The following is a 16,571-nucleotide window of genomic DNA, read 5'->3' on the forward strand; positions in this document are numbered from 1 at the left end:
GACCAAACAGCACACCCATGAACTAGACGTATTGATCAAGACTTTGGATCCTTTTTCCACCAGTCATTGAAAATAAATATGTGAGTGCAACAGGCCATGAAGAAGGCAAATGGTATATTGGCCTTCATAGCGAAAGGCTTCAAGTACAGAAGAGGGATGTCTTGTTATAATTGTTACAAGGGTCTAGGAGAGATCACATCTGGAATATTGTGTGCAGTTTGTGTCTCCTTATCTCAGGATGGACACTCTGGTTACAGAGAGAGAGCAATGAAGATTTATCACATAGATTCATGGGATAGCTGGATCAAGTGGGAAGAGATCCTGATGAAGGGCTTATGCTCGAAACGTCGAATTCTCTATTCCTGAGATGCTGCCTGGCCTGCTGTGCTTTGACCAGCAACACATTTGCAGCTGTGATCTCCAGCATCTGCAGACCTCATTTTTTACTACAAGTGGGAAGAGAGTCTGGATTGGTTAGGTTTATATTCACCACAGTTTAGAAGAATGAGGGAAGAGTTTATAGAAATCTATAAAATTCTAACAGGACTACAGGATATCTGTTCAGCATAGTCAAGTTGGACTGAGCTGTCTGTTCTGTGCTATACATTCCTATGACTATATGACTGCACTGGGTAAATGCTGGAAGGATGTTTCCAAAGTTTAGGAAGTCCAGAGATCCAGATGTCTGGCTGTATCCTAAATCACAACTCCTAGTAAACCATCACCAATGTTCCACCTAAGTCATGGGGTCTTGCAGCCAATCACCTACCTAGAGGGTTCCACAGAGGCTGATCACATGATGGACCTTTGAACTTAATTCATATAAAACTAGACATAAGATCATAAAGGGTCCATGCACTTAAACGAATAGGCTTCACAGTAGCAAAATGAAATTAGAAAGTATGTTGCTGTCAAAATGCAGTTACTGATGTATATTAGGTACAAGCCCAACAAAATCTTGATTTATAATTCTTACCCTTGTTTTCAAATCACTTAATGGTCTTACCTCTCTGTCTATGTAATTTTCACTAGCCCCTTGTATCAATCACCCCTATAAACCCTTTCTTGTTACCTTGCAATCCATGTGGAGATACATGTCCGAAGTCACCTGCTGATAATAAAAATAGAAAGTGTCGGAGAAACTCAGGAGGTCTGGCAGTATCTATAGAGAGCAAAACTGTGGATAGAATGCTGTGGGGTTTTGAGCAGTGTGGAACATGGCAAGATGTGGCAGAATGGGTGATAGGTCCAGCAAGACTCATCTTGATGTTGGCATCATCTCTCTCCATGTTATATGCTTTTCACAAGCAACATTTGTGAGATTCTTAGGAGGCAAATGGCGAGATGCCAATTGACAGGGATTAATGCTTATTAAACATCTTGTAATTGGCATAACTTGTGTCAGAAATATTCAGCCGCCCATTTTAGCAAATTCGCCAAACAAGCTTAACATCGGGAAAAACTGTCAAGGAGTAAGTACCTGGCCACTTGGTCCAAATGATCTCCATTGTTGGAAGCTGGGCATTGCTGTCCTGCCTTGCTGTTTAGCACAGACACAAAACCAGGAAGCTTGTCATAGTGTCAGCAATCCTGTGCCAAGTCAAGAGGGATAGCCTTTGCTTGAGATTCCCCAACATAGTAAGTCAAGAGTGGCCTCTGATTAACAGCCTAGGGCCTGTTCAGGTCAGTCATAGTCAGAATGCTCTCTATATAAGGGTTAAGGATCTGAATGTCAGGCAGCCCACGACTCATCATGACCCTTTCTTCCCTATTGTGGCCTGTTTTGATCCTGGAATGAAAGAGAAATGGGTATTAACAAAGGTGAAATTGGATGGCACAGCTCTTGCTTTTGGTGTAAGTGGGGAGGTGTGTTGAGCAAGTGAATAGGCAGCATGGAGGCCATGCGAATTTAATGGTGTAGGAAGTTGGGATGGGCCACAGCAAGTGGGGCAGATGTTGCAGGCAGATGAGAGTGGTATAGTCTGAGCCTCTGTGGGAGTATGATACAGTAGCAGAGATACACTCAATAAGACCACAAGATCGGAGGAGTAGAAATTAGGTCATCTGGCCCATCAAGTCTTCTCCTGCTTTTGATCATGGCTGACACATTTTTCAACGTTATTTTCCTGCTTTCTCCCCATAATCTTTGATCCCCTTAATAATCTAGATATTATCTATCTCTGTTTTAAATATACTCAATGACCTGCACTCCACAATCCTCCATGGCAATGAATTCTTAACTTCCTGGCTAAAGAAGTTTCTCTGTTATAAAGAGTCTTCCCTTTATTCTAAGGCTGTACCCTTGGGTCCTCATCTCTCCTGCCATAGTAAACATCTTCCAAATGTTCACTCTATACATGCCATTCAGTATTCTGTAAGTTTCAATCAGATTCCCCCCACCTCATCCTTCTAAACTCTAACAAGTATAGTCCCTGAGTCCTCACATTAAGCTGCTAGGTATCAGAGTAAATGTAGTGGCTGTTATCATGGCAGAGTGGAGAAGGTCATTAGCAATGCTGGGCACTCTTCCAGGTGGCCCAGACTACATTAAGCCAAGCTGAAGCCTGAAGCATGATCTCATGCTGTTGGGGAAGAGGACATCCTGCATTGGCACCACTCTGTCCACCACCTGGTCCCTGTCCACAAAGTGGGGGATGGGGGATGGGGGAGTGAGATGGGGGTGGGGTGGGGGAGGGTGGGCAGGGCATATCTGGGGCAAATGCCAGCTACCATGCAGGGCTGCTCTGGACTAACAGTTATCCTCTGGTGCCCAACATGCTTTTCAAGGTGTACAGGCACAGGTATGTTGGAGACTATCCACAAAGTGTTGTTCCAGGAAATGAGATGTGACAGATAACATTGGGGTGTGGTAGGCAATTAATAAGTCAAGTTTCAGAAAGATAAGATGAGAAAACTTGGTTGCTTTGCAGCAAAAAACCCTCCTAAAAACTTCGACACAATTCAGACTCAGCCAAAAAACATAAGAGTCAAGATTAGAATGGTGCTGAAAAAGCACAGCAGGTCAGGCAGCATCCGAGGAGCAGGAAAATCGACATTTCAGACAAACGAATTTCATCAGGCATGAGCCTGAGAGCTTCGGGGGTGGAGAGGTAAATGGGCAGGTGGTGGGGCTGTGGAGAAGATAGCTGAGAATGCAATAGGTGGATTGAGGTGGGGGTGAAGGTGATAGGTCAGAGAGAAAGGTGGAGCAGATAGGTGGGAAGGAAGATGGACAGGTCATGAGGATGGTGCTGAGTTGGAAGGTTGAAACTGGGGTAATGTGGGGGAGAGGGGAAATGAGGAAACTGGTGAAGTCCACATTGATGTCATTGGGTTGGAGGGTCCCAAGGCGGAAGATGAGGTGTTCTTCCTCCAGGCATCGAGTGATGAGGGAGTGGTAATGGAGGAGGCCCAGGACTTGCGTGTCCTCGGCAGAGTGGGAAGGGGAGTTGAAATGTTCGTCCGTGGGGCGGTGGGATTGATTGGTGTGGGTGTCCTGGAGATGTTCTCTGAAGCGATCTGTGAGTAGGCATCCAGTCTCTCCAGTGTAGAGGAGACCACATTGGAAGCAATGGATACAGTAAATGACATTTGTGGAAGTGCAGGTGAAACTTTGAAGGATATGGAAGGCTCCTTTGGGGCCTTAGACAGAGATGAGGGGGGAGGTGTGGACAAAGATTTTGCAATTCCTGTGGTTGCAGGGGAAGGTGCTGGGTGGGGAAGTTGGGTTGGTGGGGAGCGTGGACCTTACTTGGTAATCGCGAAGGGAATGGTCTTTAAGGGAAGTGGATATGAGTGTGGAGAGAAATTTCTCTCTGGTGGTTGAGTTCATTTGTAGGTGGCAGAAATGGCGGAGCATAATGCAATGTATACGTAGGTTGGTGGGGTGGAAGGTGAGGACCAGGCGGGTTCTGTCTTTGTTGCGGTTGGAGGAGTGGGGTTCGAAGACGGAGGTGTGGGTTGTGGATGAGATACACTGGAGGGCATCATCAACCGCCTGGGCGGGGAAATTGCAGTCTTTAAAGAAGGAGGCCATCTGGTGTGTTCTGTGGTGGAACTGGTCCTCTTGGGAGCAGATGCGGTAGAGGCGGATGAATTGGGAATAAGGGATTGCATTTCTGCTGGAGGTAGGTTGGGAAGAGGTGTGATCCAGATAGCTGTGGGAGTTGGTGGGTTTGTAGAAAATGTCAGTGTTGAGCTGGTTATAGTCATAGAGATGTACAGCATGGAAACAGACCCTTTGGTCCAACTCGTCCATGCCGACCAGATATCCCAACCCAATCTAGTCCCACCTGCCAGCACCTGGCCCATATCCCTCCAAACCCTTCCTATTCATATACCCATCCAGATGCCTTTTAAAAGTTACAATTGCACCAGCCTCCACCACTTCCTTTGGCAGCTCATTCCATACACGTACAACTCTCTGTGCAAAAATGTTGCCCCTTTGATCCCTTTTAAATCTTTCCCCTCTCACCCTAAATCTATGCCCTCTAATTCCAGACTCCCCCAACTCAGGGAAAAGACTTTATCTATTTACTCTATCCATGCCCCTCATGATTTTATATACCCTGATAAGGTCACACTTCAGCCTCCAGACCTTCAGGAGAACACCCCAGCCTGTTCAGCCTCTCCCTATAGCTCAAATACTCCAACTCTAGCAACATCCTTGTAAATCTCTTCTGAACCCTTTCAAATTTCAGAACTTCCTTCCGATAGGAAGAAGACCAGAATAGGTCAAAATATTCCAACAGTGGCCTAACCAACATCCTGTACAGCAGCAACATGATCTACCAACGTTCTGTACTCAATATGCTGACCAATAAAGGAAAGCATACCAAACACCTTCTTCATTATCCTATCTACCTGCAACGGGGACATGAGATAGCTTTGGCAAATAGAATTAAGGTGAATCCAAAGGGTTTTTACAAATATATTAAGGACAAAAGGGTAATTAGGGAGAGAATAGGGCTCCTCTAAGATAAGCAAGGCAGCGTTTGTGTGGAGCCACTGAAAATGGGGGAGATGCTAAATGAATATTTTGCATCAGTATTTACTGTGGAAAAGGATATGGGAGATATAGACTGTAGGGAAATAGATGGTGACATCTTGCAAAATGTCCAGATTACAGAGGAGAAAGTGCTGGATGCCTTGAAATGATGAAAGGTGGATAAATCCCCAGGACCTGATCAGAGTACTCAAGAACTCTGTGGGAAGCTAGAGAAGTGATTGCTGGGTCTCTTGCTGAGATATTTGTATCATCAATAGTCACAGGTGAGGTGCCGGAAGACTGGAGGTTAGCAAATGTGGTGCCACTGTTTAAGAAGGGTGGTAAAGACAAGCCAGGGAACTATAGACCAGTGAGCCTGACCTCGGTGGTGGGCAAGTCGTTGGAGGGAATCCTGAGGAACAGGATGGACATGTATTTGGAAAGGCAAGGGATAGTCAACATGGCTTTGTGCATGGGAAATCATGTCTCACAAACTTGATTGAGTTTTTTGAAGAAGTAACAAAGAGGATTGATGAGGGCAGAGCAGTAGATGTGATCTATATGGACTTCAGTAAGACATTCGACAAGGTTGCCCATGGGAGACTGATTAGCAAGGTTAGATCTCATAGAATACAGGGAGAACTAGCCATTTGGATAAAGAACTGACTCAAAAGTAGAAGACAGAGGGTGGTGGTGGAGGGTTGTTTTTCAGACTGGAGGCCTGCGACCAGTGGAGTGCCACAAGGATCGGTGCTTTTTGTCATTTACATAAATGATTTGAATGCGAGCATAAGAGGTACAGTTAGTAAGTTTGCAGATGACACCAAAATTGGAGGTGTAGTGGACAGCGAAGAGGGTTACCTCAGATTACAACAGGATCTGGACCGTGTATGGAATGAGCTGCCAGAGTATGTGGTGGAGGCTGGTACAATTGCAACACTTAAGAGGCACCTGGATGGGTATATGAATAGCACCTCACATTTGTGTAAATTAAACACCATCTGCCACTTCTCAGCCCATTGGCCCATCTGGTCCAGATCCTGTTGTAATCTGAGATAACCTCCTTCACTGTCCACTACACCTCCAATTTTAGTGTCATCTGCAAACTTACTAACTCTACTTCTTATGCTCACATCCAAATCATTTATATAAATGAAGAAAAGAAGTGTATCCAGCACCGATCCTTGTGGCACTTCACTGGTCACAGGCCTCCAGTCAGAAAAACAACCCTCCACCACCATCCTCTGTCTTCCACCTTTGAGCCAGTTCTGCATCCAAATGGCTAGTTCTCCCAGTATTCCATGAGATCTAACCTTGCTAACCAATCTCCTATGGGGAACCTTACTGAAGTCCATGTAGATCACATCTATGACTCTTGCCTCATCAATCCTCTTTGTTACTTCTTCAGAAAACTCAATCAAGTTTGAGGGACATGATTTCCCATGCACAAAGCCATGTTGCCTATCCCTATTCAGTCCTTGCCTTTCCAAATACATGTACATCCTGTTCCTCAGGATTCCCTCCAACAATTTGCCCAACACTTTCTGCAGTCTTTCATTTAAATAATATTCAGCTCCTTTGTTCCTCCTACCAAAGTGCATGTGTCACATTTACCCACACTTTATTGCATATACCAATTTCTTCCCCACTCACTGAACATGTCCATATCCCTCTTTTCGCTCTGTCACACTAAGATATTTGTTTGGCATGACCATCTGGTTGTGTGTCATTCACAAACTTGGCAATAGTGCGTTCACTTCCCTCATCCAATATATAGACACTCAATTTGTTACAGACTACAATCCTGAAAATGTGCCCCCTCATCCCAAAATTCTCTCTCCTATTCACGTTAATATACTAACCTAAACTCCAATGGCTCTTATTTATTAAGTAGCCTTAAGTGCGGTGCCTTGTCAAACACCTTTTGGAAATCCAAACAGATTACATTTACTGGTTCCCCTTTAACTACACGCCTTGTTATCACCTCAAAGAGTTCTAAAGAATTTGTCAGGCATAAATTTCTCCTTCGTGAAACCATGCTGATTCTGCTTGATTAGATTTTGTATTTCTAAGTGTTCCGCTATTACATTCTTTATAACAGATTAACATTTTTCATCGTTGATGGAGATGGAGAGGTCCCAAAAAACATAAGATTCAGTCCAGAGTTAATGTTTCGAGGCCAATATGATTCTTCTTCTAATCCCCACTCATTCCTCTCAAGTTGGCAATGTGCTTCCTATATTACAACAGTAACTAAACCACAAAAATATTCAACTGGCTTGAAATACTTTAGGACATCCTGGAGTTATGGAATGAACTTTATGACACTTCCTTTCTAACTTACCAGTGCTATTCCAGTGCTCAATGCAATCAGTGATTATTGATCATGAAAATACTGTATTTTCCTTGTATTAGCATTAACATCTCGCACCTTGTCATTTCACAAATAAACAACTAAAAAGAAAACTTGTTCATATAAAAATCTGACACATACTAATTAATTACAAACAACTCAGGTGCTGAGCACCCACACATTGTGGAGGCTTTCACTTTCAATTTCAAGTTTCCGTCTGGAGAGAGTGTTGGATTGCTACGTGAGTCATTCTTCATATGTTTCCATGGCTGTATTTGGAAAGGTGCAGGAAGCTTTCCTACTGTCCTAGCCAACATTCCTCCGAAAGCCAAGAACACAAGCAAAGAACCACGTATTAAGAACAACCACTTCCATTTATACAGCACCATAATGTCCAAAGGTGCTTCTCATGAGGAAAGTCAGATAAAATTCAACATTGAGTGTATAAAGGAAACATTAGGACAGGAGATTAAGAGCTTAGACAAAGTGTTGGATTGGTAGGGACATCTATAAACTGCGCTTCCAAAAGACCTTTTGTTTGAAAAGTATATTTTCAACTTAGTAATCATGGAGAATGACTCCCATCACCTCAGTGACTGAAACTATAAAGCTATATGATGTAGATAATATAAAAATGGTGCATATAAATAGTATTCTAATAATGCTCAATAGCGTTAATTCTAATAATTGTACCTTGATTTTAAACGTTTCATCCACTGAATTCCCTCCACATTCTACCCCCTCCCTAAATCTGCAATATTCTCCAGCATCACAATCCTCAGGGATATCTGCATTTATCTGATTCTTATACAACTCCAAATTTAATTCTGTTGGGATTGAGCATGACTTTCTGCCACTCTGGGGTTATGGGTCCTGATATGATTAAACAGTCCAGTGCTGAAACTGTGCACACAGCTACAATAGTATTTGTAAAGTCATAGAGTCATACATCATGGAAATAGGCCCTTTGGCGCAATTCATCCATGCCGACCAGGTTTCCTGAACTGAACTCGCCCCATTTGCTTGTATTTGGTCCACATTCCTGTAAACCTTTCTTATCCATGTACCTGCCCAAAAAGTCTTATAAATGTTGTAATTGGAGCCCCTCCACCACTTCCTCCAGCAGCTCATTCCATAGACACATCTTCTGTGTGAAAGAGTTGCTCCTCAGGTCCCTTTTAAATCTTTCCCCTCTCACCTATGCCCTCTAGTTTTGGAATTCCCTACCTTGGGGAAAAGACTTTGGCTATTCAAAAACAGAAATTGCTGGAAGAACTCAGTAGGTCTGGCTGCATCTCTGGAGAGAAAGCAGAGTTAATGTGTCAGATCCAGTGTCCCTTCTTCAGAACCTTGGCTACTCACCTTATCAGAACCCTCATAATTTTACAAACCTTTATAAGGTCACCCCTCAGTTTCTGATGCTCTAGGGAAATAAGTCTAAAACTATCCAACTTCTCCTTATAATTCAAACCTTCCAGTGTCAGTAACATCCTTGTAAATCTTTTTTGCAACCTTTCCAGTTTAATAACATCCTTCATGTAGCAGGATGTCCAGAATTTTACGCAGTACTCCAAAAGTGGCTGTACTAAAGTCTGTAGAACTGTAACATGACATCCTAACTCATTTACTCAATAAGTAATCAATAACGTACTCAGCAGGAAGGTGACTGGGATGCTCAGGCATTTACACATTCCTTTTGTATGTTGTTTATACCTGACCTCCTTCTGGGCCTATCATAGAGTCATAGAGATGTACAGCATGGAAACAGACCCTTCGTTCCACTTCGTCCATGCCAACTAGATACCTTAAATTGATCCAATCCCATGTGCCAGCATTTGCAGATATCTTAGATTATGGGACTGGAGGAATTTCAGAGATAGGGAGGGGCTAGGCCATGTGAACAGAACAAGTTAGATTATGAGCAGCACTTAGGACGGCCAGACGTCCATTTTTGTATCCGGCAATCTGGTTTATAGCAAATCTGGTCATTGCCTGGTAACCAATGACTTCACATCCAGTGTTTTGACCTGCAGTGCAGTTGCTCTCGTCAAACACCAAAATGAGTCAGTGCTCATTTATTACATAATCGATAGCAGCCTGTGAGACAGACATCCAAAAGTTAGTCATATTTTGGTACTTCTTTCGAATTCCCTATTTCCAAAAACTGTGGACTCTCCAAGTAAGATGTTGTTACTATGTACATGTTGTTATCAAGACCACACATGCTGATGCCATCTGATGCATTTTGGTAGAATCTGGCTCTGGCTACCAAAGTCTTAACGGAACTCAAGCTTACAGAGAGTAGAAGATAGGAGGTTGGCCAGTCCAGCATAAATATATGGCAAAGCTGGAATTGCACAGCAGATCAATCAGTAACTAAAAAGCAACACCACAGGCCTGTGGGCTAGAACAGGTTTTGCTGAAAGGGCTAGTTTATAGCAGCTGTGGTTAAATGAGGAGTTCTCAGAAAATGGTAGATTTATTGTCCTATTTAAGGCATGCACGTACAAAACCCGGGTGGACTGCAGTACTAAGAGAATGCTGCACAATTTTAAATGCCAGCTTTCAGATGAGATTTTAAACGATGGTCCTGTCTGCTCTCTCGGGCAGGGGCATACATGATAGATATAGAACTATTTTGAAGACAGCAAGGGGCAGAAGGGAGGTGTTTTCTGGTGATTTGGACAATAGTCTCCCATTAAACAACTACTAAAAACAAATTATTATCATATTGCTGTTGGTGGAAATTTGCTGCACAATTTGGGTCCTGTGTTTCCTGTGTGACTATGCTTTAGAAAGTACTTCATTGGTGTAAAGGTTTTGGGGGCATCCTGAGTGAGCAAGAGATGGGGCAGAACTTATAACTTTATTTTCACATGTTGACCATTGTGTCAGTCACAAGTTAATGTTTGCAGAAGAGTCGCAATCAACATGGACTGTCACCCATAATCCAAACCTGAACAAGCACCAGATATTACCAAAGTCAGCAGAAATTTTGCGTTTATATCAGTGTTCACTCTAAAAACTGTTTGAAGAAGGCGGACCTAGTACACGAATGAATCAAAACGATCATCGGATTGCCCTGTGATTGCAAAGCACCAAAAGTAAGCTTTATTGTTGGGCAGACCCAGGATCTCCTGACTTTTACAACTTGCTCAGTCGCATAAGACTTGTCGCTTCTTTAAAAGAGAAAAGATGCAAATATGCAGGTGGCCTCGTAGTAAAATCATCCCCACTTGAGATTGAGGGGGGGGGGGGCGGTGCGGGGAGACAAACACATTTCCATATTGATCTGACAACTCTCACAAACAGCTTTGGAGTAATCCCAGAGCACAGGCTGATCGCTGCAAACCAACACCCAGCCCGGGCTTTGATTGACAGCGGGCGCCGGCCTCGTGGTTCGGCCTCCGGCCGCTGCTGATTGGGCACCGCGCTCACGGGCCGGCGCTTGATTGACAGCTCGGGTCCAAGCGCCTGGTTACAGTCGCCATGGAAACCGCCGTGGCGGCGCCAGCGCTGGCTCTCATGAATGGGTGACGTCACGAGGCTGGCGCCAGGGAGTCTGGAGTTGAGTCTGCTGATTGCTTCTTGTTCCTGCCAATTCATCACCTGTCAAAACTAGCCCTGTTTGCCTTGAGAAAACGAATCTACCTAGATCAACACAGCTGGCAGGGACAGCCAGATGTGCAAAGATCAGATTTTTAAAAAAAAACTTATGACAAAGTGTGCAAAAGTTGAAACTTTTGAATCGTTCAAAACTTTTGCAGAAACTTGAAAACAAACTTTGCCAAAAAAGTTCCAACTTTACATGTACTACAAATAAAAAGCAACCTCATTTATTTGTCTAAGCTATCAATGAAACAACTCCAATAAGCTCTTAACACGAGCGAAAAAAAAACAGGCTTTCTAACGTTTGGGAGAACTATTAGGCATGTCAGCCAGAGAAACAAATACGTTTTCTGAAAGTTGCAGGATTACTAAGTCATGGGTTGACAGTGTGCTTGTTAAACGGACCAGTAACGGATGCAAACTTATTGTCACGTTTGGTAAGTGCCGGCAGTTTTGCAGATTTGAACCGTTTGGAATGATGCAAAAACTGCGCTTAAAAACTGTCGCTTTGCACAGCTGCATGAAACCGCCGCTTGCATTAGTCACATCGAGAACCTTTGCAAAAAACAAGTCGTTAAGTTTTTTTTTGCATTTCTGAAAAGGTAGCAGTAATGGTCAACTTCAGGGCTAACTGGGGTCACATTGAAAACGAAGATTAAAAATGTGAAGAAGCGCGGGGAGAGGGAAGCGTGTAGCTTTCCAAAATCAAAAAAATCAACTAAATTCAGCTCAGTTCAGTTATGAATCAGAAGGGGTTTTTTTTTCACTTTTAACTGCTGACAACTGTCAGATCTTTCGGTTCGTGAAAAACGAACTGATTGGAACTTTCCCGGACATGAATTCTCTCTTGTTGAAACAGAGAGGCTAACAATCATGGGTTCAAGGCATTGCTTAATAGTTAACTTTTCCATTCTGATGCATGTGCATTCAAAACTCAATTGTAAAGGAATTCACACTAATCAGCGTCTACCACTATTTCTCTCTCTCTCTTTCCCAGCTGGCCCCGACTCTTGTTCCTTATTCCTTTTGGTGGCGCTGCTCATTCGTTAGACACTATCCAATCGAATGGAGTGTTCCTAAATCATCCCCACGCTTCTTCCCAAAGATGGCTTTTCACTGGGCCACAGGGGGAGGTGAGGTGGCGTTGGTTTACTTCGCAAAATGTGGGGGCGTGGCTGGCAACTGGGGCGAGATAAATAGGGGAAAGTCCAAAACATAGCATTTCTGTTTTTAGTGAGAGGGCTGGTTACAGTGCTGCAGCTGTACAGAGAGTTACACACAGGGAGAAATAAGAGTGTCATCTCCGAATTCCCCCTGCAAGCAGTCACTGAACAAGGAGGTTTCATTTTTCTACCCACCCACCCCAAGAGGAAATTTGAGAGGGAGATGAAAGCCATCAGCCCCATCCGATCTGTCAGAAGCTGTTACGAGGCGGTGTGCTGTTTGTCTGATCAGAGTTTGGCGATCTCACGGAGCAAGAACCCTTTGGAGGAGTCTATCAGCTTGATGTACGACATGAACGACTGCTACTGTAAACTGAAGGAGCTGGTCCCTAGCATTCCCCAAAACAAGAAAGTTAGCAAAATGGAAATCCTCCAGCACGTTATCGATTATATTTTTGACTTACAGATTGCATTGGAAGGTCAGCAACAAGATCCCGGCAATAATCCTGCATCAAGCGGCTCTCTCCTGACACTGCAGGTAATCCCAACTCCCCCCACTCGTTTACAGGTGATGACAGTTTCTCTTTTTGAAACTTTAAAGTTCATCTCCCCTTATAACCTTTCCTCTCTTTACCTTTAGCGATCGGAACTGTCCACTGAAGGAGATAGTTTGGGCTTCTGTCATTGATTAACCTACGGTAAGTACCTGGCATTACATGTTATAACTAAGTGGGGCATACTTGTGGTTCAGTTCGCGATGAAAGCTAAAATAAATCATTAAAACTTAAGCGTATACTCAACTGTTTGGAGTGGACAGGTTTAATTAACTATGGGTGGGGATGTAGTTTTTTCACTAATAATTAAAGATTGTGAATATAAAATCTTATTTTTAAATGGTCCAGTCCAACAACTTTAATGTAATTCGATTTTAAAATCGAATAAGTTCAAACGAAAGAAAACGTTTTAGTTGTCTGCAAGAAATCACATGAAGATGGAGCGAAGAGAATGAATTAAATGCGAGGGAAGTCGAAATTTGGCAGACAAACTTCAATCCAGAAATTCGAAGGATTTTACAAATAAATAATCACCGGGCTGTGTTTAACATCAGGAAGGGAGGTGTATAATTTATATCCTTACTGCATTAAACTCAAATGCTGGAGTTTTGCAGATCTTTATCTGGATATCCACCCCCCACCGGCCGCAGGAAAGGCGCCACTGAACATTAATAATTTTGTTTTTTCTGCCTTGCAGTCATCTTGCCCTGGTAATTTTAGCTCCCATCTGCAAAGATTTAGGAACACAACTGTGCCAATTAACAAACTGTGTGTGTGTATGGAGGGAATGGGTTGAATGTTTCAAAGCATGATCTCGCTCTCTCTCTCTCTCTCTCCCTCTGCTGATGTATTTATCAGTCAGGGCCAGTACAAGTTTAGTGAGTGGCGCCAGTGTGTCTGGCCCTGTTGTGTGCTGCTGTAGCACTCACTGACTGACACGCCTCTCTCCCATTCAATCCTGCAGGTGTGTGCTTCACAACTCGCCGCTGCAGCATTGCTCCAAGAGTACCCTGCCAACAATCAAGCGTTAAGAAGCCAAGATAAGATAAACCTCTCCTATCCGGTCTCCACTTTAAGCAAAGTCTTGGAACAGTTTTACATTCATTTTAAGGACTCATCGTGTGAAAGAAGCAAGCCAGTACATATCTGGGAAATCCATTCCAATTAGCATCCAGATCATTGAATTTAACCCTCAGTAGTTTTTAAAGCCACTAAAAGGACCAAAGACATTTAATGGAGTCATCTGATTTCTTTCTCAGTTTTTAATGGTATTTGAATGAGGAATTATGAGATTAACTCAGAAGTTGCTGGTTGACTTAACCTGGTGAAAAGCAACAAATATCATACACTGCATTCACAACTTGAAGAACAGTATCTTCTTTTGAGCGGACCCGGACAATGGGGACTCAGGTCCCCAGAGTTAAACATTAGAATGGCCTTTGTAATCTCAGCTGAAAAAGAATCACTGAAGAACTTCATAGCCTTTTTGCAATCTTCAAAGTTGTTCTTGTTCAGATTCACCATCTCCTGTAGCACAGGGTGACCTTGCCTTGGGATGCAAGGCAAGTGTCTTCATCTGAGTCGGTCCTTCCCAAAGCTTGAATCAGTATCTCTTGGTGTCGTTGTCCTGTAGTGCCTCCCTGCAGTCTGGACCCATGTCGCACAAAGTCAGTATCTCTCCGGGTCGTTGCCCTCTAATGGGGCTCAGTGACTCTGGATTCTCTCTCATTTGTTGTGCACGGCCTGTTGTGTGCTGCATTTGAGATTATTGCAGAAATGTGTGCCTTTGCTAGTTGGAGGGAATCTTGGATGGGGACATTTAACCTATTAAGAGGGATTTGCTTTCTCATTGCATGGGTCACAGATGGCCTGAGAATGTGTGAAGTCACTGTAGTAGTGTGCCTCCCTGCATGAAAACCATGTCAGACCCACCAACAGCCATGGGTGAACTGCTTGGTTCAGTCAATCCCTTACGACCAATTAACCACCATTTTAAAGTTGGACCAGCAAATGCCAAGCAATACATGAATCATGTTGCAATGCTTGACACGTTTTTGATCACAGTTAATGGAAAATCTCAAATTACTAGTGGGATCCTCAGACACAGACTCCAACAAAATCTACTCCTCCGTAGTCAGTTGGCATATGGAATACACTGGGTGCGTTATGGAGAAATTTACAGATTGAGCATTGCAGCCGTTATCCCAGTGACTTTCCAATATGCTTTATGATATTCAGCCCAGGAGATGGTGGAATACAGCATGTTTGGCATAATGAGATGTTCAGTGTTCATAACTTCACAAACCAGAAGTCCCAGGGCAGTCCAGTTTAAAAGGCTTGGTGGGTGCAGCCCCATAACTGTGAATCACTGTGTTCCATAAATGATTTTTGAATCAAGTCTAGAATATTATCTTAATGCCGTTGGAACTTTAGCAATCAATACCTTGAATGAGACAAAAGATTTTTCTGAAGATGTTTATTCTAGTGGAAATGCACAATCTTGGAGAAGTACTTCCCAAGTAGACTTTGCTTCACCAATCTGTAGAAGAGGGAGTGAAGCTCCCCAACCGTTGCGAACTCTATACTAGAGTATCTTTTGTATATTTGCAGGGAGAGGTGTTCCTGCAAATAGTTTATTTCTTCTGACTGTTTTAAAAGAGAACTTTTTATAAAAGTTTGCAGAAATGTACATTTTATACATAATTAAAAAGTTACATTTACAAAAACTAATTAAGTGTGCAGTTTCTGAGTAATTTGAGAAATGTGTGCTAAGTATAGCAGGCCTGGGTAAAATAGGTTCCCAATCTCTCCCCATTGGGGGCTTTCCTTGTCTCTCAACATTACTGGGCTTGTTGGAAGTAGTTCTAAATGATAGCTGTGGTTAATTCCCATTTACAACTAATGTGACTAGCAGGATTGTAGAAGGTGAATTCAGTGGGTGTTTTGCCTCTTCTATTTAGCAATTCTAATGTTAACTGTTTTAAATGGTTTATTTCAAAGGTTCTCCCAAGTATTGGAGATTTCCAGCTTCACAAAAATGGCCTCACATTTTTAAGGAATTCATTCTCACTGTTCGCAGTTCTTGTCAGTTTCTTGTACATCGTCCAAAGTTTTATAAGCCTCAAAAGGGTCTCCCTGCAAATATAACATTCCAAGAGACTCTTTAAGTTTTTTTTAATGTTCCCAGAGACATTGAAATATTAACATGCTCCCGGAGATTGTAAAGTTTTAGTGCATTCCCAGAAATTGTGCAGAATATTTAACGTGCTTGGAGATTATCTAAACTATTAACACAGTCCCTTGATAATTAAATATTAACACACACTGAATGATTGTGTAAAATATTGACACTCACATTGAAAACAATACCTGAAATTGTGTAAATAGCACACCCAGGGATTAAGAACTGAAGCCTTTTTTTGGATTAAGCATTATTGAGTTGTTTGGAGGGTTTTTTTCACCACATGATCCCACAATGTATATTACTAAACTTGCCAAATTAACTACCTAATCCACCCTGAAGGTGGCCTACTTTTAACTCTAACCCCATTTTGTCACAGGCTGTTCCCATACAACTTGCTACACGCTGGGTATCTGCTGAAAGACCACCATCCTTGGAACCCCAATCATCTTTGAAAGGTCACTGCATCTGAACAAAGGGTGACAATCTGGCATTGCCCTTGACTGGTAATGTTATGGCACCCCATACACTCTGCTCTCATGGCATACAGCTGGCAGGGCTAATACCCATGCACACAATCCCATTCTCTCAGACACCAGGCCACACAACGTACCTGTTCACAGCTACATCCCAGCCAAACATGCTGTCAAAATCACAGCTGTTCTATCTCCAATAACTTGTGTTGACCCATATCTTGCTCTTGGCCACTGGGGGAACAATACAT

At 42.9% G+C, this 16,571-nt stretch overlaps 1 protein-coding gene across 1 annotated transcript; it reads left to right on the top strand.

Moving 5' to 3' along the window:
• The first annotated feature begins 12,188 nt into the window (after positions 1-12,188).
• LOC132830001 (DNA-binding protein inhibitor ID-3-B-like) lies at positions 12,189-15,396 on the top strand. The gene is made up of 3 exons (XM_060847455.1): positions 12,189-12,650; positions 12,753-12,810; positions 13,631-15,396. Exons 1-2 carry the CDS (start codon positions 12,336-12,338, stop codon positions 12,798-12,800), a joined length of 363 nt encoding a protein of 120 aa, XP_060703438.1. The 5' UTR covers positions 12,189-12,335; the 3' UTR covers positions 12,801-12,810; positions 13,631-15,396.
• The last annotated feature ends 1,175 nt before the right edge of the window (positions 15,397-16,571 follow it).

The sequence above is a fragment of the Hemiscyllium ocellatum genome, chromosome 30 (assembly GCF_020745735.1).
Source record: "Hemiscyllium ocellatum isolate sHemOce1 chromosome 30, sHemOce1.pat.X.cur, whole genome shotgun sequence".
NCBI lineage: Eukaryota > Metazoa > Chordata > Chondrichthyes > Orectolobiformes > Hemiscylliidae > Hemiscyllium > Hemiscyllium ocellatum.

What these genes read in the sequence shown, in the direction of transcription:
- LOC132830001 (XM_060847455.1), top strand. Translation starts at nt 12,336, where the DNA reads ATGAAAGCCATCAGCCCCATCCGATCTGTCAGAAGCTGTTACGAGGCG. An exon ending in GCTCTCTCCTGACACTGCAG is followed by an intron (nt 12,651 to 12,752) that starts GTAATCCCAACT and finishes CTTTACCTTTAG; the next exon opens with CGATCGGAACTGTCCACTGA.